Source organism: Corvus cornix, chromosome 1 (assembly GCF_000738735.6).
Source record: "Corvus cornix cornix isolate S_Up_H32 chromosome 1, ASM73873v5, whole genome shotgun sequence".
Classification (NCBI taxonomy): Eukaryota; Metazoa; Chordata; class Aves; order Passeriformes; family Corvidae; genus Corvus; species Corvus cornix.
This window is the reverse complement of record NC_046332.1, coordinates 43,284,745-43,309,600: the sequence shown is the minus strand read 5'-3', so window position 1 is coordinate 43,309,600 and position 24,856 is coordinate 43,284,745. Positions and strand designations below refer to the sequence as shown.

Below are 24,856 nucleotides of genomic sequence, written 5' to 3'. Positions count from 1 at the left end.
AGACCATGTGACCAAGATGGCAACACTGACTGTGAAATACGTATGTGAACATCATAGGCTGTGAAAACACAAATATTCCTTACATGGACAAGGTAAATGTAAGGAAGGACTAAATTTTTGGAGGGCCTTATCAACTGATTCATGGAGAAATCACAAAAATCAAAAGAGCAGCAACTCTTGATTTTGCCCTGATATGTATAGAGAACTTGGCCCAAAATAATCCAGCCTTTCTGAAGTGTGATATTCTTTAAGAAGATACCTGGACTCAAAGCAAATGTCTTTTATCCTCCAGAAATACTCAAAGAAAGCCTTCATAGCTAAACATAAAGGTGAGGACATGAAGGAATTTTTTTCATGGTGGTATACAAAATTAGGTTCTATACAAGTGTTTGTAGACCACATTTTAACAAACATCATCCTGAGAGATCTGGAAAGGCTGGATTGAGAGCCAAGGCCAACTACATGAGGTTTGACAAGGCAAGTGCTGGATCACAACCCCAGGCAGTGGCTGGAAAGCTGCCCAGCAGAAAAGGACCTGGGGGTGCTGGTCAAGAGTAGCTGAACATGATCCAGCTGTGCCCAGGTGGCCAAGAAGGCCAATGGCATCCTGGCCTGGATCAGCAGTGGTGTGGCCAGCAGGACCAGGGCAGTGACCGTCCCCCTGTACTGGGCACTGCTGAGGCCACACCTCCAATCCTGTGTTCAGTTCTGGGCCCCTCACTGCCAGAAAGACATTGAGGGGCTGGAGCGTGTCCAGAGAAGGGCAGCGGAGCTGGGGAAGGGTCTGGAGCACAAGTCCTGTGAGGAGCAGCTGAGGGAGCTGGGGGTGTTTAGCCTGGAGAAAAGGAGGCTCAGGGGGGACTTTATTGCTCTCTACAGCTGCCTGAAAGGAGGCTGTAGCCAGGTGGGGGTTGGCCTCTTCTCTCAGGTTACAAGTGGCAGGACAAGAGGAAATGGCTTCAAATTGCACTAGGGGAGGTTTAGTTTGGATATTAGGAAAAATTTCTTCACTAAAAGGATTGTCAAGCATTGGAACAGGCTGCCCAAGGAAGTGGTAAAGTCACCATCTCTGTTTAAAAGGGATTTGAAAGACATGTCCATGTGGTGCTTAGGGACATGGTTTAGTTGTGGACTATGAATAATGAATTCTTACATTTGCCACTGTTACAGATTCACTCTGAAAACCCCTAACAAGATTTGCTAACACAGGCTTTTTTGCTTTCAGACATTTTGAGAGTATAAACCAGATTTAGTAATAGTGCAGAGGGGCTTTTAATTTTCTTCTATGGGAAAACCTCAGAAAGTGGAATTAGAATCTTAAATAATTTAGTTCTCTTAAATTTATGCATTATGTAACACATACCTGAAACCAATCTGCATCTAATTTTTTAATCATAGTTTTAAGTATATTCAGTGCAAGACTCTCTTCCTTTTTAGCCCAGAAAACCTGAGCTTCTTCTAGTTGCCATTCAGAAACTCCATTTCCATTTGGATTGTGCTGTTTGATCTGAAACATAGCTCTTTCTGGAAGCTGAAATTGAAAAAATAATCATGAACAATTCTTTAAGTGAAATATCTGTATCTCACAGAAGGTTTTGTTTTCAGACTCTGTCTCAATTTTCTCTATTTGTGCAGCATAGTCTGCCCATCCAGTGCTAAGAATTTATTTGCAGCAAAGATATGAAATTATTTTTCTATATACTTACAGAAAATCCTGGTTTGCAACAAAAATAGACTAGAATCAAACCTTATAAACTCTAAAATAAAGTATCTATGTTTAACAGTTTAAATTGGAGGTAGAGAAATTCTGTAAGTGTACCTACTGAAGTAATGGATTTATAGCTTAGCAATTATTATTACATGTATTACAAACATTACTACAGACCACAGAAAAATAATTTAAAAAATGACACCACCATACACCAATGCCTTCACGTGCCTACATCGACACACGTATCACTGGTAAAGTACCATCCTCAGTATTCAGTATCACAATGACAGCACAGAGAGCAATGTTTTTAACAAACTTGAGGCTCTTACAGGACACTCGTTGCCACAGTGTTGGTGGCTAGGCAGGCATGAGACAAAAATATCTGACATAATTTTCCCAAAAAGCTTCAGAGGCACTGAGTAAAGCTTGCAAATTCATGAAATCAAAGACAGCTGTTCTACTGGTTTCATCATTGCTCATAAAAAGAGAACCTTTCTGAAACCAAAGTTTGATTTAGTTTCGCATATGTGAAGTGTTAAACACCTTTCCTTTTCGTATTTAGCTGGAACTATTTTCTGTAGAGGTCCTTGGAGGATATTGCTGCTCTGTAAATTCTTGTGGAGTTACTCATCCAGATGCACTACCTAGAACAAGCCAAGACTGCCTCTGGATCTTAAATGCATCAGCAACTGAAAAATACCACTGATACTGCAAATCCCAGTAAGTGATTCACAAAAAGAGATTTACCACAGTGCAATGGTGCTTTGAGAGTATAAAACTTTGAAGACAACACTAAATATAGAGATGCAATGAAGTTATCTCTGCAGTTTTACTCTGGAACACTACAACAGTATGATGCCAGTGAAAGCTGGATATATAAAAATGCACCAAAAAGAGAAACAGCTAGAAGAGCATTCTTCACTAAAAATGTCATTTTCGTATTATCTACCTCACAGTGGCTTACACTTACGAACAAAATTCAAAAAACATACCCATAAATACAATTTGTTAATAAATTCTACATCGTTTAAGTCTCAGATTAATTGATTATTCCACTGAATAAACTTAGAATACCACTAATTCTTAGTACTGTTAAAAAATGAAGTTCTTTTATAAACTAAAAAACAAACATCTGTTCCTGATCTTTCCTGGAAATTTTACCTGTGTATTTTTAGCAGTTCTTGCCAGTCTAGAGAGTTCCACTAGATGTTTGGTCAGGAGGTCTTTAATACATTCTCTTTTGGTATTTTCACTCTCCTTTTCAAGCAAGATTTCCAAAATTACAGTGCGCAGAGCCATGATAGGTTCCTGGAAATGGAAGTCACTGTCTTTGAGAAGCTGGGACTGTCTCTGCCATTTCAAATAAACGTCATTCAGTTGTTGAGTAGTAACAGATCTGCAATTGTTACCAAAAGAAAAAAGACTTGTTATCAATTCTCACTAAATATTAGTGAAATGCAAGATGAGTAAAAACTAAACTGCTGAGAAAGTTCACAATTCACACTTCAAAACCAAGAAATAGTTCATAAAACCCTACAATGGTTACTACATGCAGACTAAACTGGAAGCCTTCCAGTTTTAACAAACATGAAGTACACTACCACTCAGGTGGACTACTCCTCTGTAAACATTCTTGATTAAGCATCAAAAACTTGTGTTAAAGGTCCATCAGCAAAGGGAATCACACTCAAACACAGGACTGCTTAAAAGACTGTAGGGTGACTATTAGCTACCAAACTGGTAGAACTATAGCAGAGACAATTCACTGTTAATAGCACTACAGAGATAAATACCTTCCTGTGATTAAAAAGTAATCTTAAGAATTTAGGAAGAATATTGATGGGAATAGAGGTCCATGAAGAAGATTATTCAAACTGAAACAGCTTTCAGTAAAGCTATGGATATCATTAAAGAAACGGAAAACATTTTTAGAAAAGACACTAAAAGAGGAGGACTCAGTTCCTTGAGTAAACCAGAAGCTAGGAGATATGACTGCTACCTTGGAGTATGAGGGAACTCAATATAAAGGAAAGAAAACAATTATTTAAAACACAATACTGGCATGATATCAAATAATTCAAACTAGACTGTGAATAAATCCAGTCTGGAAATAAAGAGAATCTAAAACTGTCTTCACGTAGTGAGCTAAAATCCTTGTAATTTTTAACACAAACTTTGAGATGTTGATGAATAAAATCTGTTGAGGTCATTTGAAGTTTTGTGCTATGCTTGATTACTAAAAATCCTGAAAACTGAGAAAGTGGTGTTACACAATCTTAAGAAATCACCTGGAGAACAGCAGACCAGCATTTTCCAACTCTCCAATTAGCTGTAGTCTGCAAAGGGTTGGATATAAGGAATAAACAGACTCAAGACTGCCCTTGCACAGCTCTTCTACTTCATTCACTCTACGGATTTAATAGAAAAATAGTAGATTATTTTTATTTAATATCAGCAAGTAATTCCAAATATCCGTAACATAGTTTCCATACAGTGACCAGAAATTAAACAGCAAAACTCTTCAGTCTGAAGTTACTTTGTATTACCATTAAAATTTAAAAAAAAGTTTGTCAATAAATGAAAACACAGTAAGCACACAGAAACTCCAAAGTCTGTGTGATAGCTCAGCTAAAGAAGAGCACTCAGCACTGGAATCCACTTAAGAGGACTACAAAGTAAGGGATGTGTAGAGGAAATATATCTTCAATTGGCACACAAATTATATATGTACAGATGACAAACTGAAGTTAAAAATTTTAGCTGAAGTCTGGAAGTAGTTTTTATTCCATGCATGAGTCATTATTTGAGCCCATAAAACCCCATGATAGTCTTTCATGCATAACCTGTGATTACAAACACATACATTCTGTCCATCTCTCTCTAACATCACAGTATTTGCATACAATTTGTTACCTGGCATCTTTAAGACTGTCATGGAAAGCAGAGAATTCCTTATCTCGTAAAGACTGAAGGGCATCATACAATGATTCATGGTACCCTGGACTTCCTGCTTCATCTCTAACAAATAAAACAAAAGTAACAGAATAAAATGAAAACTATATTTCTCTACCAAGAAGTCAATTTTGTCTTTGTGACAAATTGTTTTAGTTGTACATTTTCTGCAATTGGACAGATTGCTGTTTTGCATGATAAAAAAATTGATGCAACCCTTTACATTTTAAATTAATTTAGTGTTTTATAAATTCAAGCTGTTCTTGAATCTTATTCTAGCTCACCCATACCAAGTTTGTTCTGATCATGGCATGGCATATGCCCTTCAACAGGCTGCTTGTGAGGTCCTCCAGGTGTGTCTAAACCATGATCTTAAGATAGTGTAGGAGAAGGGAACGAGCACACCAAGAGTATGTTTCCCATCCTAATGTAAGAGTCTTAGGAGAAAAATTCTCCTGACTACTAAAAATTGATGCAGAAGGAGTTACAGAAGACCCCATAATGTGACTCTTTTTTTTTTTTTTGCTTTTGCCAAAACATAGTGAGTCTATTCTGTATTCCTAAAATGTGCAATGATGCAGCTGTACCAAGAAGGGACAGAGTTCACACCAGATCCTGGTCAGTCATACCAAATAACTGCTGCCAGGCATCCAGCAGTATCCTCTCTTCAGGAAATTATTCCTTACGAGGGAGTAGCCATGAATCAATACTGGTGTTTACTTATCCAGGACTTGATAACCTCTTGTGGCTTACTGAGCAGTATTTTCCCTATTTTCTTATAAATTAGATACTAAAAACTATCTATCCTTCTCCTGTACTCAAGATACATCTACTATGTGAGTCAAAAATTAAAAATTTCAGTTTAGAGCTACAAACAATCAAAAAGAAGAATCACCTGTGTACAGCTTCCCAGAAAAACGAAAAGCAATGGGCATACACACCAGACAAGCCTAAGTGAAAAACACTGCTTTTCAATTCAGTGATTAAGACGAATTAGGTGACCTGCTTCACAGGGACTATATTCTAATCTTGCCTTTTCAGCTTGGATCTGACCCCATTGCCTTTTACTTAAAGAACTAGCAAAAAGATAAGGTGGTTTACTTGACAGAAGAGATGTGGCTCCACTGCATATTCCTCCATGCTGCTTGGTAGCGTATTTCCTGGAGTTCTGCACACCACTCAGTGTTTTCACGTTCCAGCCCTTTTAAGTACATGGAAAGAGTGTGGCAAAGCCCAAAATTCTGCAAAGCCTGGAATTAAGAAAATTACTCAAAATTGATTTTCGTCCTTTATTAAACTGAACTAGTATTGTTTTAAGGGCTTTGTTTTACTTTAGGAAACAAAGAACCCTTTGCAGGAACCATAACTATTTCTAAACTGTACACTACATAAGATGAAAACTTTTTAATAAGACTACTAATCACAGTATTGATATCTGCAACTAATACTGCAACTGATACTAAATAATTTGTGGTAAGAAAATAAAAGTACCATATGAAAATTAAATAACGGAAAACACATACATACCTGTGCTACATTATTATAGAACTGGTATAAACATTTTTAGGCTAAAAAAGCAACATATTTAAAGGTTGAAAATAACATAAATTATTTTTATCTATTGTATCAGAAAAACCATGGTTTCATACTGGAGAGGTTTAAAGAACGAGACAGCAAAAATAACCAATTACATTACTTTCTATATCCTGTCACTTTAGGAGCTGGCCAAAATCTGGAAAAATATTAAATATACTTATTTTTAAGTACTTCAGAAAATTCATTACCCATGATGGGGATTGTGAGTGACAAGAGGTCTAGGAACCTTAATGTTTTCAGAACAAATATTGAGTTGTCTTACATTACACAGCTTGGATGCCTATGACAAAGGGCTAGATTTAATGAACAAAGAGATCACTTTCAGTCCTAAAACAATTTCAGACTCACTACAAATGATTCAATATGATGAATATCAATTCTTACACTCATTTCCTCTTATAAAATAAGATTACCTCTATTATTCCTGCCTGGCGAGTAGATGGAGAGAGGCTTGTCTCAAGGTCGTATGTTACAAGGGCTTTCTCCCACACTGCTTCATGCTCATATGTTCTTATCCTGTTGTAAGTGAAAAAGAAGTTTTCAATTTAAGTTCCTTACTAGTAAATGAAAGCAACGCCTTTAAAGAACATAAGAACACGAATAAATTATACCGTGCTAATGGCTGTAACATTCTTCCTCCACCACAGCCATAAAGACTGTCAGGTTCTCCAATGCTTCTATAGATGTCCATGAGAAGGTCCTAGAATATGCACCACAAGACAAAGAATTACCTTTTTTGGAGCCAGCTCCAGTTAGTTTTAAATAAATTGTATCAGTTTACAAATGTTTTTACAGGCAACATCATTGCTTAATTTTCCTTTATGCAGTATCTGAGCCTGCCATCATGACAGGAAAAAAAAAGTTATGCAGTCTAGCCAAACTCTTCAGGACTACCTATTTTAATGCTAATTTATTTTTTAAAAATCCAGGATGGGGCCTTAGGTGGACTAGTTGAAAAGCAAAAGGCAATAGTACTGCATGAGCATTAGACACATCAGCTATGTAATGCATCTTAAAAGTTATACAAGCACAGTTCTGGAATAATGAACTTTGGAAAGAAGTAACTTAGACAAGGCTACTGGATCAGATTTGATACATCAAATAAACTTGTGGGAGATAATACTACTTCAGTTTTGATTATTACAACTTCTACATCACTTGCTGATTTTTAATGAACACATATCTGTGACAAAACAAACTGAAAAATATTTGCCTGGCTACCACCCTGAAGGCAGCTATTTCGGGAAACAAAGTCTGCTTTGCTGTGATTTAAAACTTGCCAGTTAGTTAGTGTTTCAGGTGAACAAATACTCAATTTAATTTGTCTGGAAGGCCACTGAGTTCACTTTGAATTCAAGCATGAGGAGAACTTTAATACACATTTTTGAATTCTACTGGATCTACCTTCAGCTCAGATGAAACCTACTGTTAATTGTAATTATACAAGAAGGTTTGCATTCTGATTATGAAGCACACACAAGTACCTGTAAACTTATGCCAGTTTCTTCTTTACTTTTTTCATTTAAAGTAGTAATAGGTGTTCTTTGACTTTCCTCTTCAAATGTCAAACTCTTAGCTGCTTTAAAAGAAGATCTAAAAGAAATGTTTTTACCAGCAAAGTTAAATGAAATTTCATATAGAGAACTAAAGAAATTCTGAGACAAGACCCAAGAAACAAGGGGCACAAACATTAAATGCAAGACTGTCATCCTCAGGTTATTCAGTATGGCTCTCCATCAGAATGAGGAAGTGATCAGTTGAGCTGGGAATATCAACATCAAGGGATTTTAATACCAAGATGTTTTTTTGGAGAATCCCCCCCACACACCTTGTAATTTCTAATCTTTTATTAAATCAAATTGCTTTGGTGAATGCCTGAAGTGCTCTTTCCTCTGTGAAAGAATAAAAGCAATTAGTTAATGTATGTGCTTACAACCAAACTTTTGTTATATTTTCACTACCTTACAGTGGGTTGTCACAAAATCTAAACTAGTTCCAAATTTTGATCTTGATAGACCAGAAAACAAAGATAATTGTCCGTTATAGAAGAAAGCTCCTACAAGGGTCCTTTGGCTCTATTCACACATAATTCTGGCCATCATTCTGGGGTTTCTTTCCTCCCTTGATTAACTTCTGGCTGTAATTTAACCAATAGCACAAAGAAAGTTTCTGATTACAAGTCAACATGACTCTATTTTGAGGCTTGGATCACATTCAAGGACTGGAAATACTTTCCATGTCCATACACACACCTACGGAGTATTTTTAAAGCTTGACTTTTCATATAACTAAAACCAAAACACTGCTGGAACTCACAAAACATGATCCATTTTACCAGAAATGTCAAGAAAGAGCACTCCTCCTACCTTTCTTGCTGCTTATCCCTATTTATCTTGTCTGCGTAGATTTCTGCGTAGAGCAAGGCTGTGAAGTGAGCAGCACAAGACTGTGCTGCCATAGCAACCTCCAGATAATTCAGGTCTAGCCAGAAGCTGTCATCAAAAACTGTACCTGAAACAGATCTGATTAAATAAAGACTTCAATACTGCTGTAACAGACCTTTTCTCGAACATTAAACAAAATAAATCCAATATTAACTATAAAGCTTTCCAAAGGCTACTTTTATCTTAGTCCCTGGAAAACCCATACCACAAGAAGTTTACCAGACAAAAGGGTTTTAGAAAACTCCTTCAGCATAGTTAGAACCCTTCAAGGGTAGCCATATCACTTCTGTAACAAATGCAAGGTCACTACTGTATCTTTTCTTTTAACCAGTATGTCCTCTACCATGTTCTTTTTCTTTAACCTAGAACACCAACAGATCTTTGAACAGTCACAATTAAATAAGGCAACATTTTGAAAAGCTTGAATTCACCTCTTTTGTCTTCTCAAGTAATCAACAACAGCAAGCATGGCTCGTCGAGATACTTTATCCAAACTTCTAAAATTATGGGTTTCTTGCTCTGGGATGTATATTTCAAAGGAAAGAATATAGTGAACTTTTGTCATAACATATCCATTTACAAGACAAAAAGGTCTATTTTGTAGTCAAGAAAATAACTAAAAGCTTCTTTGAATTGCACTTCCAAGATTAAATTAATAGTTTGTCACAAAATGTATTTCTTCCCGTTACATGATGTTAGTGACATCATAGTAGTTTACACCACAATTTTATGAAACTTTGTATTATTAGTTTATGGATTCTACTTTTTCTTACAGCATTCAGAGATGAACTAACATCATTATAAAAAGCTCCATAACAGACCTCTTCCATTAGGCTTCTGCCATATAAGTTATTCCAAAGTCACAGAAATACTTCTTATTAAATTACTTCATTGCAGATTTTAGAGTGTGTATGGTTACACAAAACCCCCTACTTTCCACACACAGGCCCATACTTTCATAGAATCTATGTTTCCATGTGTTGCTTCTGGATTAAAAAAGAAAATCAGATGGCTACAGGTTGTGTTTTGGTGATTGGGTTAATATTTTTTTTATTCCTCTGGTCATTTCTGAATTACCAATTAAAAGAAGCAAGAAATAGGGAGCACACAAGCAAAGGTTTGATTACTACTACATTACAGTAAGATGCAGAAGTAGCAATTTCTCCTAAAGAAAGCAAAAGCCACATTAAAAAAGTATCTGGGCATTTTGTGTGTTCCTACAAACAGAAATAAACCTGATCAGAAGCATTTAAATCTCCCATGTCCAACTGCTTGATTTTTTCCAGTTTGGATTCTGATGGTTTGGAATGAAATTTACCCAGATTTCATAGGAAGAGCTTTCTCCTTGTTTTCCCAGGGCAACAGCTTCTACTTGAAGAAACTGGCAGCTACCAGATGATTAAAATTTTTGCTTTGAATACTGATGTTCTATGACTCCAATTTTGGAATTAACATATCTTTGATGAGTTGGCTACTGCGCCTCCCATTTACCTGTAAACGTTTGGGGTTTTTTTTCTGCTACCAGGACAGTTTTTCATCTGGAGAATTCCATTTAAAGCTTCTATATGTCTTTCTTTTTTTTTTTTTTTTTTTTTTTGCACTTATTGCCTCAGTAAGTATCCCTTGCATAGAATTCTTTTAGGAAAGAATTTCTTCACAGAAAGGGTGATTAGACATTGGAATGGCCTGCCCAGGGAGGTGGTGGAGTCACTGTCCCTGGAGGTGTTTGAGGAAAGGCTGGACATGGCACTCAGTGCCATGGTGTAGCTGACATGGGGGTGTTCAGCCACAGGTTGGACTCGATGATCTCAGAGGTCTTTTCCAAACTAATTAACTGTGATTCTATGAATCACAATGTTTGAAGGAGCCTCCATCATTTGCTCACTGGTATCATTGAACTAAGTGCAAGTTTATAAAACTTGGAAAAATCCCTTCATATTTTTCTTAGAATATTTTGGGTCACTCTATACATCTGAGCATAAATTTGCGCAGTATTTTCCCTGGCTGCTTCCAGGGAAGAAATATAAAGTTGTTAATCATTCTCTATCTTACGAAGTGAAACAATTATGAAAACATCTGAGTCGTAGAAACAGCTTGTCACCTGAATTAAAAAATGTGGAAGAATATTGTTCTAGTATTTCAGTCCAGGCTAGTGAGCATCCAAAAAAGTACTTAAAAATACACCTAGCATCACTAGGGTTATTTACACCACTCTTACTAAAAAGTGCAATACTAAGGGTTCCTCTTCCTCTCTGACAACCTGAAGCTTACATGACTTGCCTCCAAAGAGACTGCAAGACATTGTACAGACTCATTCCTTTGGTGATTTGCCACTGAAGAAGGGAGTTAGAAGATACAGCACAGTAGGTACTGCACAAAAAATAAAACCAACCCAAAACAAAACAAAACACCACCCTAATCTGAAGTTACTGTATTTATTTCAGCTCCTGAGAAAAAGTGCATGTACCATTCCCACTGTTTAAAAACAAAAATCTTACTTGTACAAGGATTTCTGCTAACTTCAACCATAATCTAACTGTAAAGGATGTGAATAGTTTGATTAAAAGGTGCTTTTTGTTAAAATGAACTTACTGCCTTTCTCATACTCTGCTGCAGTTCTTTTGGTTACAACCTCCTTTTATTTTGCTGGAATGGAACAAGTCTTTTGTTACATTGTATAGGAATGTACAGGAAGATCATTATCAATATTAGGCAGTAGTTAAAGGAAGGGTTAGTCTTCTCCAAGGGGAAAATTCAGGTGAAACCTGCTTTTTATTGCTCTTGTTTGAGTAAGAGAGGAATTTGACTGCAAATCAATCATTTTCAAAGGCAGTCCATGACTCAGTCTTGCAGCACAAGACACTGGATAACATCTAAATTCAGCAAGTACTAAACATTATCCAGGTGTGAATAAGAAAATAAGTTAAATAGAAGAATCTTCTCAGACGCTGCCAATGAATAGCTTCAAAATTACTGGTATCTCCACTGAAAAAAAATAATTGGGCAGAAGCTTCTAAATTCTGCCTGCCCACAAGTGCACATCATACATTTGATACTAGAAGATAGTTTTTTCACAACCAGAATCCCTTTTTTAGCTGAAACAAAAATATTATGGCATTACCTGAATCAGAATTTGGAGTAGATCTACTAGATGAGGCAAATTTGCAACAGGCTGTAAAAAACTTCTGGATATGAAGTGACAGAAGATTTCTCCAAGATTCATCTGAGTCATGAAGAAGGGTATCATGAATTAGGTATGGAAGCAAAGTTTGACACAAGTCTGTTTTCACCTAGAAAACAATAATGCACAGGAGCTGCTGAGAAAGAAATGCTTTTTGGTTGTCTTTCTCAGGTTACAACCAAACTCACAATTAATCAAACTTGAGAAAGAACATGCAAACCACTCAACAGGGCTATGCTGGCATTCAGTTAAAGAAGCCATATAAAGTTCACTTATGTTTACAATTATCTTTTAAATTCTGTATTTTGAGAGCATATTTTATGAGTACCTGCAATATATGACTACAAAGGTCCTGAATTATTTAACAGCAGAAACTACTAGTTGCTATCAAGACGAGTAATTGTATTTCTTGTGCATCACAGCACACGTACAGTGATTTAGCTCACCTCACACAGTGGCTTCATTAACTGGAGAACTTCATTTTTCACACCTCCACTGTCCAATATTGAACTAGTAAGGTGCTTGATCCAGGTCTCGTGACTTTCTCCCAGAGGAATCCACAGGTTTGTGTCATCCAATCTTTCTAAAGGAGCCTCTGTATCATTGGCAGGTACTACAAGAAACTACAAGGAAAATATACATATTGCAAACAATTAAAAATTCTATGGCATTTTAAAATGCTGCAGTGTACACATTAAAATATATTAACTGGTCCTTCAAATGATTAACAATATCAATTTTGTTCATGCAAATGTAAAGTTTTCCAAAGAAATCTGAAAGTATTAAAAACAAAATTTTACTGGTAACATCAACAAGGTCACATTAGGCATCACATTTAATTTACAAATGAAAAGATTGAAAATTAGGAAATATCTGATTTATGGTTAATTATGCACTTTTTTCTGACTTATTTTCCACCTTTTTTTTGCATCAAATAACACTGGAATCCTGAGAAAGAATGTATTACATTATTAATCAGATAACCAAAAATTGCCTGTCTAAATGAAACCACACAGCTTTCTAATGTCAAATTAGTAATTTCCTACATGAAGGGAAAGCTGCAACTGGTAAAATAGAAAGGAGAAACAGATGTACAAAAGCAATCAGATTTGCAATTATATTGACGCCAAATTTGGCATTTATCAAAGCCTATCTCAAATATACTTTTAAATCTGCTTTTTAAAAAAATATATATATTTCTTTTTTTCTCTACTCCATATGCCATGTATATAAGGTGTATCAGAAGTACCTTTTTCCTAGATGTTCTGAAAGGCTGTAGATAGATTAACATGGGATCAGCTTTACTTTTATAAACTTCCCAAAATTCATTGCCAGACTTGGTGGCTAATATGTTTTTCAAACAGGAAACAGCAGCAGCTCTAACATCAATACTGAAAAAATAACATACACACAACATAGTTATTATTAATTTCATTCAGGTATTTTATTTTCAAAATCACCTTTATAAATATACAAGATAAATAATTCCACAATCTATGTGTGCATCAAATCAGAAATTTTTGGAGAAGGAATATGCCATTGCACATTTTATTACAAAACAAAGCCAGAGTATTTACTCCACAGCACTGCTACCCTCTCCAGCACAGAGGAGATTCTCTGGCTTGCATTCTACTACAGAATTTCTAGGAAACATCTAAGGCTGACTGAGTAAATAATCTGACCCTTGGAGAAGCACATGGTCGGACGCTAACAGGTATTAAGAACACTTCACAAGAGTTACTCTGAGGTGATCTGAACAATGTAAAACTTAATGACTACTATTTTGCTTTGAGCTAACTAAATAAGTAAGAATACTCACCAATTATCTGTTAAAGCAGTGTTTATTTGAATTAACATTATGAAGACCCACTGAAGTTTTCTATCTTCAAGTAAGTCTGCTGCTCTAGAATCCAGTGCATTTTCAGCACGCTGGAGAGCTGTGGTGGAGAAATCCATGGGACCTATTTCTCCCAAGCAACTTCCAACAGCCTCTGCAAACGCATGTAATTTTATAGTCTTTCTGTAGTCTTAAGCACACTAAAACAAGGTCTCACCCTACTTTTAGAACTGAGACTGTTATGGGTAAAAAGCAGCAAACATTTATAAATAATCACTTAAAGAGCTTTATGATTAAAATTACATATAAACAAATTTTGCAGCTGAAGACTCATAAATATCAGTTATGCTTTTTAACTCAATTTTCTAGGAGTGCCTGCGGCTCTGGGTTTTCCAGCTTATATCAGATATGTATTTTATGTTTACTTCTGTCAGAAACTGGCAAATGCAAAAGGTCAGAATCACTCATTTTCAATCCCTAAAGGGTATGGTAAGTACAAACAGTAGCCTGTGTGACCCCAAACAGTAGACTGTAACCTCAGTAAGAATTAATCTACATTTTACATAAAAGTGTGTATCAATGTGTCCCTCATTTGCTTTACAGACAAAATACTTTATTAAAATATACAACTACTGAAAAAAGGTGAAATAAAACAAAACAAAACTGACCTTGAAAATAATTTTTAACAAGGGATGTTAAATGTTCAACAGAAAGAAAACAAAATGTATTTCCCTGCTCTTTCCTTCATACTCTGCAGGTGTGTTGAAGTGGGAAGCACAGTGGGAAAAAACACTGAGAACAAGCACAGTTGCAGTCTGGTGTTTGCAATGACAGCCCTAATTTGCCTGTGGGACTGATTAACTTACCCAGCACTGCTTTTTCTCCTCTATGGTTAACTGCCATCTTGGACAGCTGCAGTAAGCTCACCACCAATTTCACTACTACAGAATCTTCTGGCTTTTCTATCATTCAGAAAGAAAAATAGATGCCAAACATGTCAGTATATTTGTAACGTGAAGTTATTAGAAGAAAACACCACTTCAGTGTCTTTTACCTACAAATATCAATATGCATTACTAATGTTGCAGCAAGTTGGTATTAAACAGTACATCAACTAAATTACTGATTTTTCTTATTCATTATGGCTTGGAAAAATGTCTGTGCATTTGAATAAGCCAAAGAATCCCCTAAACTAGAATGCACATATGCTATTATTTTCAGTGTTTTGATGCAAAAATTATAATTAAATACATTAAATATTACTATAAGTTAGTGTAAGAATGCTATTTGAAACAGTGAAGTCATACTATGTGGCTCCACTGACAGCCCTTAAGCTAATGTCATCATTCTGTTCTAAATCTGAATCCAAGGAATACCTCAAAATTAGGCTTTCCGCCAGGAATTTCTAAGAATTTGATTAGCTTTCGGTTGCCAAATTAACCTTGCCAAATTATAAACTCTCAAGATGGGTGTTTCCTTATATATTTGCTCTCTGCCTGAGGTTTTTTTAAAAATAAACATTCTAAACAAAATGGTCTAGGAAAAAATATGTCAGTGTAAGGAAGAAAAAAACCACCAAGAAAGCAGTCCTTTTTTAAAAAGTGCTAATCAGAGTGGAAACCTGGAATTGGACTTTTTGCTTGTTTACATCTTTATAAAAATGAATACATATAATAATATATTTTAAAGTGCTTAATAGAATTTTATTATAAGGCAAAAGCAAGGCAACAGGCCCATCAAGCCTGCCAGCCCATCTCCAGCAAAGCAAGAGAAAGTACTTCTTCTCAGGTCTTGCCTGAGCACATCTTCATACCTAATAATCTCTACAAAATATGTCCAACTTGTTTTAAGGCCAGTTATGTGGTTAATCTCCACAGTAAATTGCATGGTAAATATATTTTGAAGAAATTACACGATTTTTCTTGTATAATTTAATCTGGGATTTAATTCTGGGCTTTAATTCCTTCACTATGATAAAAGCGGTAAGTACTCCCTACTTATGCTTCATCGTTCATACCAGTTCATACACCTACTCCCTACTTCATACTCCCTACTTATGCTTCACCAGTTCATACACCTCCCTCTATTTCTAGTCTATCTCTTTCCCAGTCTCACAAGGCTCTCCTCTGACGGAAGTTGCTCCACACAAGCTTGTTGCCCTTTCACTAACTCTGTTCAGACAGAGTTTGGAAACTAAAATTGTAAATGATATACAGGATGTAGGGGCCAAAATGCACTTGCACCGTGGCCTTACAAGATTACAATTCTTATCCAAATTTTACTTTGCCCTTATTGACAATTAATTACATCATCTCTTTTTATCTTCCTGTCATGCACACAAGCTGATGGAAACTTGATGTAGAGGAGAAAAGTGAAATGGTCTGGCACAATTATCTGAAAACCAAAATAGGAAGAAACTGAGTCTGGATTGAGGACTGAAACACAATCCTGGCACCTGTCAAAATCCAGCTAAACTAAATCCTGCCATTTATTCTGAGAGTTTTACTTTCTAACATGCCTTTAATAAATTGAAGCTTCATTACATTTAAAAGAATAGGGAGATTCATATACAAGAAAACTCACTAAGCAATAATAAATCAATATACTTCTACATTAACCTGGTCACTCACAATCATGCATGCCCCATGCCAAAAGCTTGAAGGGTATTTTATCCTCTCTATCATGTAACATCTCATCTAGTATTTATAATGCACTTTGCTAAAGATACTTCTGATGTTGCATGAATCATAAATGTCATTCTACTCTGCATGTGAAATTATAATATTACATTGTTAAACATACAAAAACCAAGACAAAAAATAAAACATTCAATGTCAAATTAGAATAGGGTACATCACTAAACACCTAAAACCAGGTAGAAAAGAAATAAAACACATAATCAGATATCAGTACCCTGGAAAATTTTCAGGAGATCCTTCATCTGATCTTTATATTGTTCCAACTTTTTGCGTAAATCATACAGTCCTTCAAGCCGTGTCAAGGGCAGTGAATCACAAACCCCGACTGAGAGAAAGTGATTAATTTCCTGCAAAACAACACTGTATTAAACCCATATAGCATACAAACAAAGGTAAAGAAGTGGCTCTCAGCAGTTCACAACGTGGATGCAAAGTAAAAGTGGAGACCTACAAGTATCTCCGTGGCTGAAACCAGCAATAAAAAGACTCCACATGTCTCATTTAAACTTAAACTACAGTTAGAAAATACTTCTTCTGTGGAAAGTTTGCATTACAAAAAACGATTATATTGTGAGATGTATTTTAAAGTGTAATTACCTCCAAAAGAGAATATGATCCTTTACTGTATTTTATTTTCTGTTGAGCTGCTCGCAAATCTTTAAAAGCTGGATATTCAGGAAAAGGATCTAAGCTTTTGATTGCTTGGTACAGACTTTCATTATCCTTATTATCTATCACCAGATACTTCAACAAGCCTAGGACCTGAACATCAAAAGTAAACAAAAACCAAAAAAGACAAAGGAACATTTTTGAGCCATATTTCTTATTCAGGTTATAAAGTTTGTATTTCTCTAAGTTCCATTAAACTGGTAAGATGATTTATTTACACTGTTAAAAGCTGTAAGATGTTTAGAGGCTTGGGGAAATCACAGATACATTGTAAAATGGTGGGGCATTTTTGCTCTTCCTCCTCCCAAACAGAAATCAAAGCTTTTACTATCACAGCCTGCAGTTTTATTCTGTCCTTTGATTAAGCTGATTTCAAATGCTGAGATTCAATATCATCTCTACGATATTCACAATGATTTAACAACACGCTGCACCCAAGTAGTTCTGGTGTAATATATTAGGACTTTATTGTTCTTACCAAAGTGCTGGTAATTTGAAATTTAGACAAATGCCTATATGTCATAACTTACTACCCAAATCACTGAACTCTGGCAGAATTTGTGTAACAACATATCTACAACTTGAATAAATGCTTGTCAAAGAGGTGCTATACCTTCTTTGGAAAAACACTGCTTTTATGCTTTACTTAAAAATCAATGCAACTGGATATTCAATCCAAGCACCTTTGAGGAGTTTTAAATCTAAATGATGAGGGTTTTATTTGAAGACTTGTATTTACCTGAAAATTAACAACTAGTCTCCATTCAATGCTAGAAGAAAAAATAAAAAAGAAGAAACTGAAAAGTGATCCCTAGAAGGTGGGCATCCCTGCAGGAGTATGATATGAGAAGGTTTCATGTTTTACATCAGTTCCAATACAGAGAAATTTCTGTCCTCCCCACTTTTTTCCTGCCCAGGTATACCCTGACATGTTGCCTTTGCAGATGTGCATGTGCAACTGTTTACATAGAGATACTGTAAATCTGATCACAATCACGAAGCTGTGAAACAAGATTGCCAGGCTATTTTCAGCTGGATCACCACAGCCCTCCAGGTGAACTGGAAGTACAAGGAGGAGGACAGCGTAGGGCTACAGTGCAACCATGGAGATGCCTGTGGTACAATGGGATCAGATTAAGCCAGAAGGCAACATGAGGACTGAAGTGGAACAGGCACATTCTTCTCACCTACAGCTACTAATTTTAAGTTTCTGAATCTTCTTATATTTCTAGCCCCAGCAGAATGCACATAAAAAGCAACACCAGAGGGAAAACAATGCTTGTCACACAACAGAAACTGCTTTGTTTCCTTTTTTAAGGCCTGTGCGCTACATTTCTTTTTAATGATAATTCGTTAAATAAACAGCTCAACTACTGAAATCTATTCTCTGCACACACTTCTTCTTTGTCCTTTAGACACCTTCTCATACCAAAGCTCTTCATCATATTTCCCATGAAATCATCCACAGTTTTTCAAGGAATTGCTTAGCTACTTGATGTGCTATTTAGCAAAACAGTAGTACCAAAAGTGAAATTGCATTTAAAAAAATTAAAGGCATAGTATTACATCCCAAATAACAGTTTTTATATAAATCTCCAAAGCATAGGAAAAAGGAATTAAAATTGAGCATGAGTATAGATAGAGCCTTAAGAACAGTGAACATGAACTGGAAAGCTAACAGGTAAGGAATAAACAGCAACACAAAACTACCTGTTCCTGAATCTGAGACTGGTCCATGGCAAGAGGTATTAGGGTTCCTACAATAACATGAAGGTGGGTCTCCAGAGCATCGCTGCAACATTTAACTGCTGTGTGGCAAACATGATGCAGAAGATCACAGCAGAGTGAAAAGCTGCGCATGGATATGTCTCTGACTATGATGGGTCTGTCACAGGAAACAAAGCGAAATAGAAGAAATACCAATTGTTACTGTCTCAAGTATCAACATTTTATACATCAGGGAATAATATGGGAAAAGGAAAAGAAAACCAGGAAGAATTTATTCTAAACTTTACAATTTAATAACTCTGTCAATCAGCTCTAAAGACTTATCTCAGGAGACACAGAAAAACTGAAACACACTGAATTTGACTGATCACTTTAGAAAACGGAATAAAACCTTGTAGAAAAATATATACCAAAGAGAAAAAAATCCCCAAACAGGTTTTAGATTATTATTTGTCAGGACAATCTTGACAGAAGCAGAACAAAGTGGGAAACATGCTCTCTGAATCCTTCTCTATCCAAAATGACCATCAGTTTAAAAAAAAATTAGGTTATAAAGGACACCTGGAGATTATCTAGTCCAGCTTCCCCCCCGAAGCAGGGTCAGCTTCAAATTCAGATCAGGTTCTCAGGGTTTTGTTGAGCTGAATTCTGACATATTCCTTGGATGGAGAACCAATAGCTTCCCTGAGAAACTTGCTCCACTGTTTGACTATTCTCACTGTGAAAATCCTTTCCCTTACGTCCAACCACAATCTCCCATACTGCAGCTTGCTGGGTGCTACCCCTTGTCTTTTCACTGTGCACTTCTAAGAAAAATCTGGCTCTACCTTCCCCACAAGGAATCTTCCCCTCCAGAAATTGGAGAAGAGAAATTAGATCAACTCAGTTTTTCCCCTCTGGGGTCTTCCACTCAAGCCATCCTGGTTTGTCATTCATTATCTCTTATAAGACTCAAGGGGGGAATGGCTGCTTCCTTCAGCTTGCTGGCCATGCTCCTGCCTGCACGGCTGAGTACACGGTCAGCCTGCGGTGATAAAAGGTGAGCTGCTGACTCATCCAGCTCCTCTTCTAGACAGACCCCAAGCCTGAACTCATGATGGGATATCCTGGTGATAATCATGGTGGGATATCACCCGGGATATTCCACCCCAGGTGAGAGACTTAGGGGTTGCTTTTGTTCAGCCCCACAAGGACCTGTTGTCCCACCCCTGTAGCTAGGTGAGGTCCCTCTGAACGGCAGCATTGCTCTCCAGTGCCTCAACAGCCCCACCCCAGCTCAATGTTCAACACAACAACTTATCCCATAATAATGCATTTACCATAAAATCCACACATCTCTTCAATATCTCAGGGTATGAAATGCTTCAAACCAGCCAAGCAATCAATTTATACATAAACTCAGAGACATTTATGCAAATAACTGTCTGTGAAACCCAGAGTTAAAGCTCAAATAAGAAAATACCTGTAGCCTTCTTTGTAAAAGGCAAGAATCCTACTTAAATTTTAACCTGATAAAGGACCAGTTTCCTCAACCTGAAAGCAAGCTAAGATAACATGTAGCAGTTCTCACTTTGCTAGGTACTCACTGGTGAGAATGTTAATGTCAACACTCCAATTAACTCAATAAGCGCATTTTATTTGACATGTGCTTACTTTGCCCCTAACTCCACACTTTAAATTTTTCTCCCATATGCTTTAAATTCCTAAACACCCTGCCATCAAAATCTCCCAACACTGCTTATTCCTACAATTTGATAGCCTATTACAGATACAAAACCTGCAGTATAGCAAACATCTAAATACAAGGCTAGCACAGATTAGTCCATATTTTAGTAAGAGTTCTCTGTTTAAATTCTGAAATTATAAAAGAATAGTGATTTAATTTTTAATTTTAGCAAATTCTAACTAATTTTACTGATTAATTAACATCTGCTAGCAATATCAAAATGTAAGTTTACAGAAGCCAAGGAGCACAGACAGAAGATCTAATTACTTTCTTTACCTGCTATTGATGTGGTGAATCAGGGTGTAAATTACATCTCGGAGGACAAAAGCCCAGGCTCCTCCTAAACTGTCCTTGATCTCTTTAAGTAACAGACCAACAAACAAGTGATAGATTACGAGAACTCTGTGTTTCTTATACATGTTTTTTGTATCTGATGCATGCTTACAAAGAGCTAGAAGGATTTTCTGGAACGAATCCTAAAAATGAATAAAATAGGAGTAAAAAAATTATTCATAATGTCAATACAGATATCAAGAAAAAACTTTAAAAACCTAAAACCTAACATTGGCAAAAAAGCTTCATTATTTTTATTGCTTTAAACAAACAAAAGACCTACAGAGAAACCAATTCTCCAAACAGGACAATAAGCCACATACCTCCTAATTTTCCTTTTTTATTCCCCCAACATGTGAAATGTTGTGTACATTTTTCAGAAAGCCAAACAGTTATGGCAATTTTTACCAAGAGGAAAAACATCAAATAAAAACCATTGAAACATCAGGTAAGGATTCAACCTGTATTTTTTCAAACATAATGTTCATGTGTGCAAACTGCACCATTTCACAGAACACAGCACTATAGATTGCAACTGTTAAAACTGTAAACTTAAAAAAAAAAGTCATTTTAAAACACTAGGCAGGTTGTGTAACATTTTAAAAAACTTATTCCACTGTCTGGCAATACTAACTTTTACACTCAAAAGATTTAGCTAAAACATGGTTCAGTAAAGTTTTTTTCTTATTTTTAGATTATTTATAAATAGGCCAAGTAAATTGTTGACAACATACGCAATAACACAGCGTAACTTTAAAAAGATACATTTCTAAGAAACAATGTTAGAAGACAGTAATATGTTTATGATTTATTGCAGGGTTGTATAATTTCCTATGTCTTCATATTTGCCTTTAACAAATGAAAATCAAGTGTCAATATCACTGAGTATAAAATTTAACACTGTCACTAAAAGTAGGCAAGTTTTATATTTTAATTGTAGGCTGTATTTAGTTAAAATTGACCAAATATAATTATTTTAGAACATTCTTCAGACATGTGACAAATATGCCACATTCTAAACTATGTCTGGTACACAGAGATTTCCCCAACCTTTAAAATAATCCTCTTTACTTTGCGTGTATTATATAATGTATATAATTACATAATTTATGCATTTATATAAGACATATTGTATAACACGTATATTATAATAATTAATAAAATAATATAATTATATAATGCACTTAACTCTGTCCCTGAATTAAGGACATTTCCCATTTCAGAAGGCAAACAAATGAACAGAAAAGGGTCTAAGGTGGTTTATTTTCCTCACATAGAAATGATGAAAATGTCTTATTTGACTAAGAGGTCCCATAATAGAAATTTTGCATTCTACAGAAAAGTAAAATCATCATTACATACTTACAGGGCTTTTAGAAAGAACTTCTACAATACTTTTTAATTTGCTTTTATGACAGTTGCTAATATAGTCCAAGGTTGCCTTAATCACATAAGATGGAAAATGAGGAGGATTAGGAGCAGGATCCAGTTCCCTAAATGAATAAAAAGGAGTTATATTTTTCTTCTCAAAAATCAAACCACTTGTATCTAATACAGTAAGTCTTAATGAATAAACACATTAATTCCTAGAAAATATTTTCTGCTTTCAGTAAGAAGCACCAAAAGCATCCAGAAAAGTGACACGCACCTTATTTTGTAGCTGCTTGTTGTCCCTCTATGGCAGCTTTCTAAACTGTACTTTCTTAACATCCTTTTTTTTTTTTTTAAGATAATTTGTCTCATCTAAAGTATTTAGTACAAAAATCTAATTACAAGTCATGGGTAAATCTTCTGCATTTTGTAATTGTGGGAACAATTTGGCTGAGAAAAAAGCAATCATGAATCTTGACATAAAAACAGGGTAGTGAGGTCTTCTGGGACCTCAAAAAGAAAAGAAATGCATCATGGTAGAAATAAAAGTGCATAATCTAAGTTTCATCACTCTTATTCTTACCATTTCCTTCTTAGAAAGAAGAGCTTTGTCTACAAGCAGACACCACAGTCTGTTAATAAACTCACTACAAAAAAATTTTTAAAGAGTTCTTAAATCCTCAGCCGTTTAACTTTTGGCAGATTTTCCCAGAAATGCTTTGGTTTCTTTCAACTTAGTATTTTTACAATAAAGGTATCTTCTTCGAGAACTTCAAAAAACGCAATGTTTTTCCAAAAATTTCTATCTGAACATAAAAATCTGGAAAATTATTAAACAAATAGGGATATTTTAGGACAACAACAATGACTGAAAAGCTAATAAACTTGAAGACATTTATGGCACTAGACTATTTCTATTAATTAGGAATTTGTTTATTTGACATTGCTTAACCAATCTCCTTACCAAAGACAAGATCTGCCACTACGAGAAACAGTTCACTTTACCTCTCTGTGACTTCTAGTTATTAAAGACCATTAAAAGAATCACTTTAATTTAGAGACTAAAACCTGACCAATTTAACAGAGACAGCAGTCCATCCAAACCTGAACTAATCTAAACTGGCAGTGCCACAGCAGTCCAGCTCATCAACACACAACAGCATTTGCCTGCACACCGTTCATTCCTTCCATTAGCTGCAGTATTACAGAGCTTCTCCTCCCTGATCTTGGGGAGTAACTCCATGAAGGCACAACTATGATGTATCATTACTAATGACAGTAAATCCTTCAGTTCTCAGCTTCAGAGTTACCTCTTCTTATGCCTGAAGCACACATTCTAATGCACAATGTTACACAAACACACTCAGCATTTAGAGAACCTACAAGTTCATACCTTATGTATTTACTTAGATGAGACCCTCCTTCGACCGTGGTACCAGCTGGTTCATGTAAGGTCATCAACAGTTCAACCACAATCTCTGGCAAGTTATTATGAGATAAATTGTCAATTTGCTACAAGAAGAAAAATAGCATTTTAATAAGAAAAAGGTATTTCAGCCAGAATTATTTCTTTGGCTTCTGAGAAAGCCCACTTTTCCTTGTCTAGATTCTCTATTTGTTCCATTATCCATGGCATACAATTCATTCATAAATTAAGCCTGGTTAAGCTTCTCTATGGCAGTCACAGGTAGAACAATTTGCTTTCCTACAGTATATAGAAAAAAAATTATGTTTCCTTTTACTTCTAGTTCCAAACACAGAGTCTGCCTATGGAGAAGATGGTTCCTCATAAAGCATTAAAAAATATTTTAAGAGGAAAATGTGACAGATATACGACAAAGAAACTCAGGGTTGTATAATGAATGTTAAAAATTTTTTTTTTGCACTCTGAAAAAAATTATACCTCAGTCAAGTGTTGGCCTGAAAGTTTCTATTGAATAGCTACTTGAAATCCTCGGGATAAAAATTGGCTAGCTTGAATTAAAATACTAATTTTGTACCTATAAATTTGAACTATTTACGCTTACATAATACATAAATGTTTCTTTCTGGTCTGTTAAACACCAGAGAACTCAATTTACACATTTTAAATGGATACCTACCTGTTTTCCTAAGCAGTTTTCATCCTTAAGCCTGTCGTAGACTTTAGAAGCCATTTCTCTTTGCTCTGCTACTTCACTCTTTCCATGGCTTTGATAGACAAAGTATGGGAGGATATTGACAAGTAACTTTGGAAAACAGTCTGCCAGAACGTGTCTCCAGTCTTTTTCAATCTTGTTGGCAAGTGATTTCACATCTTCAAACTGACTTCTAATCACCAGGTGTGGAACCAGAACTTTGTAACAAGACCTACACATAGCAAATACATTTCCAAAATGTCCTTAAATTACTTTTTAAAAAAACCTCGAGCATCTTAGAGCAAATACCATTCTTCTACTGTATAACTAAACTTATAACCACTGTTTAGCTACTGCTACACACACACAAAAAAAATCTTACCTGCATAAATATAATACACGTGATGCTTGGAATACATTTCGAAACTTCTCAATACATCACCTTACAACAAAATTCTGATTAATTGCTATATTTAGCAATTTGAGACCCTG

At 35.7% G+C, this 24,856-nt stretch overlaps 1 protein-coding gene across 3 annotated transcripts in view; it reads right to left on the bottom strand.

The window, feature by feature from the left end:
* The window catches only part of ATM (ATM serine/threonine kinase), a 59,985-nt gene that overhangs the window by 16,282 nt on the left and 18,847 nt on the right, over positions 1-24,856 (bottom strand). For all 3 annotated transcript variants that reach the window (XM_039564473.1, XM_039564486.1, XM_010400560.4), the window contains exons 26-47: positions 24,350-24,596; positions 23,641-23,759; positions 22,243-22,369; positions 20,820-21,019; positions 18,800-18,974; positions 17,018-17,182; positions 16,635-16,767; positions 14,588-14,683; positions 13,704-13,875; positions 13,134-13,275; positions 12,331-12,507; positions 11,825-11,993; positions 9,135-9,222; positions 8,626-8,781; positions 7,744-7,852; positions 6,871-6,959; positions 6,673-6,775; positions 5,765-5,913; positions 4,625-4,729; positions 4,000-4,119; positions 2,873-3,107; positions 1,364-1,531 (exon numbers count right to left, since the gene is read on the bottom strand). In XM_039564473.1, the coding sequence (XP_039420407.1) occupies positions 1,364-1,531; positions 2,873-3,107; positions 4,000-4,119; positions 4,625-4,729; positions 5,765-5,913; positions 6,673-6,775; positions 6,871-6,959; positions 7,744-7,852; positions 8,626-8,781; positions 9,135-9,222; positions 11,825-11,993; positions 12,331-12,507; positions 13,134-13,275; positions 13,704-13,875; positions 14,588-14,683; positions 16,635-16,767; positions 17,018-17,182; positions 18,800-18,974; positions 20,820-21,019; positions 22,243-22,369; positions 23,641-23,759; positions 24,350-24,596 (3,244 nt within the window). The remainder of the gene's footprint in view (positions 1-1,363; positions 1,532-2,872; positions 3,108-3,999; positions 4,120-4,624; positions 4,730-5,764; positions 5,914-6,672; positions 6,776-6,870; positions 6,960-7,743; positions 7,853-8,625; positions 8,782-9,134; positions 9,223-11,824; positions 11,994-12,330; positions 12,508-13,133; positions 13,276-13,703; positions 13,876-14,587; positions 14,684-16,634; positions 16,768-17,017; positions 17,183-18,799; positions 18,975-20,819; positions 21,020-22,242; positions 22,370-23,640; positions 23,760-24,349; positions 24,597-24,856) is intronic.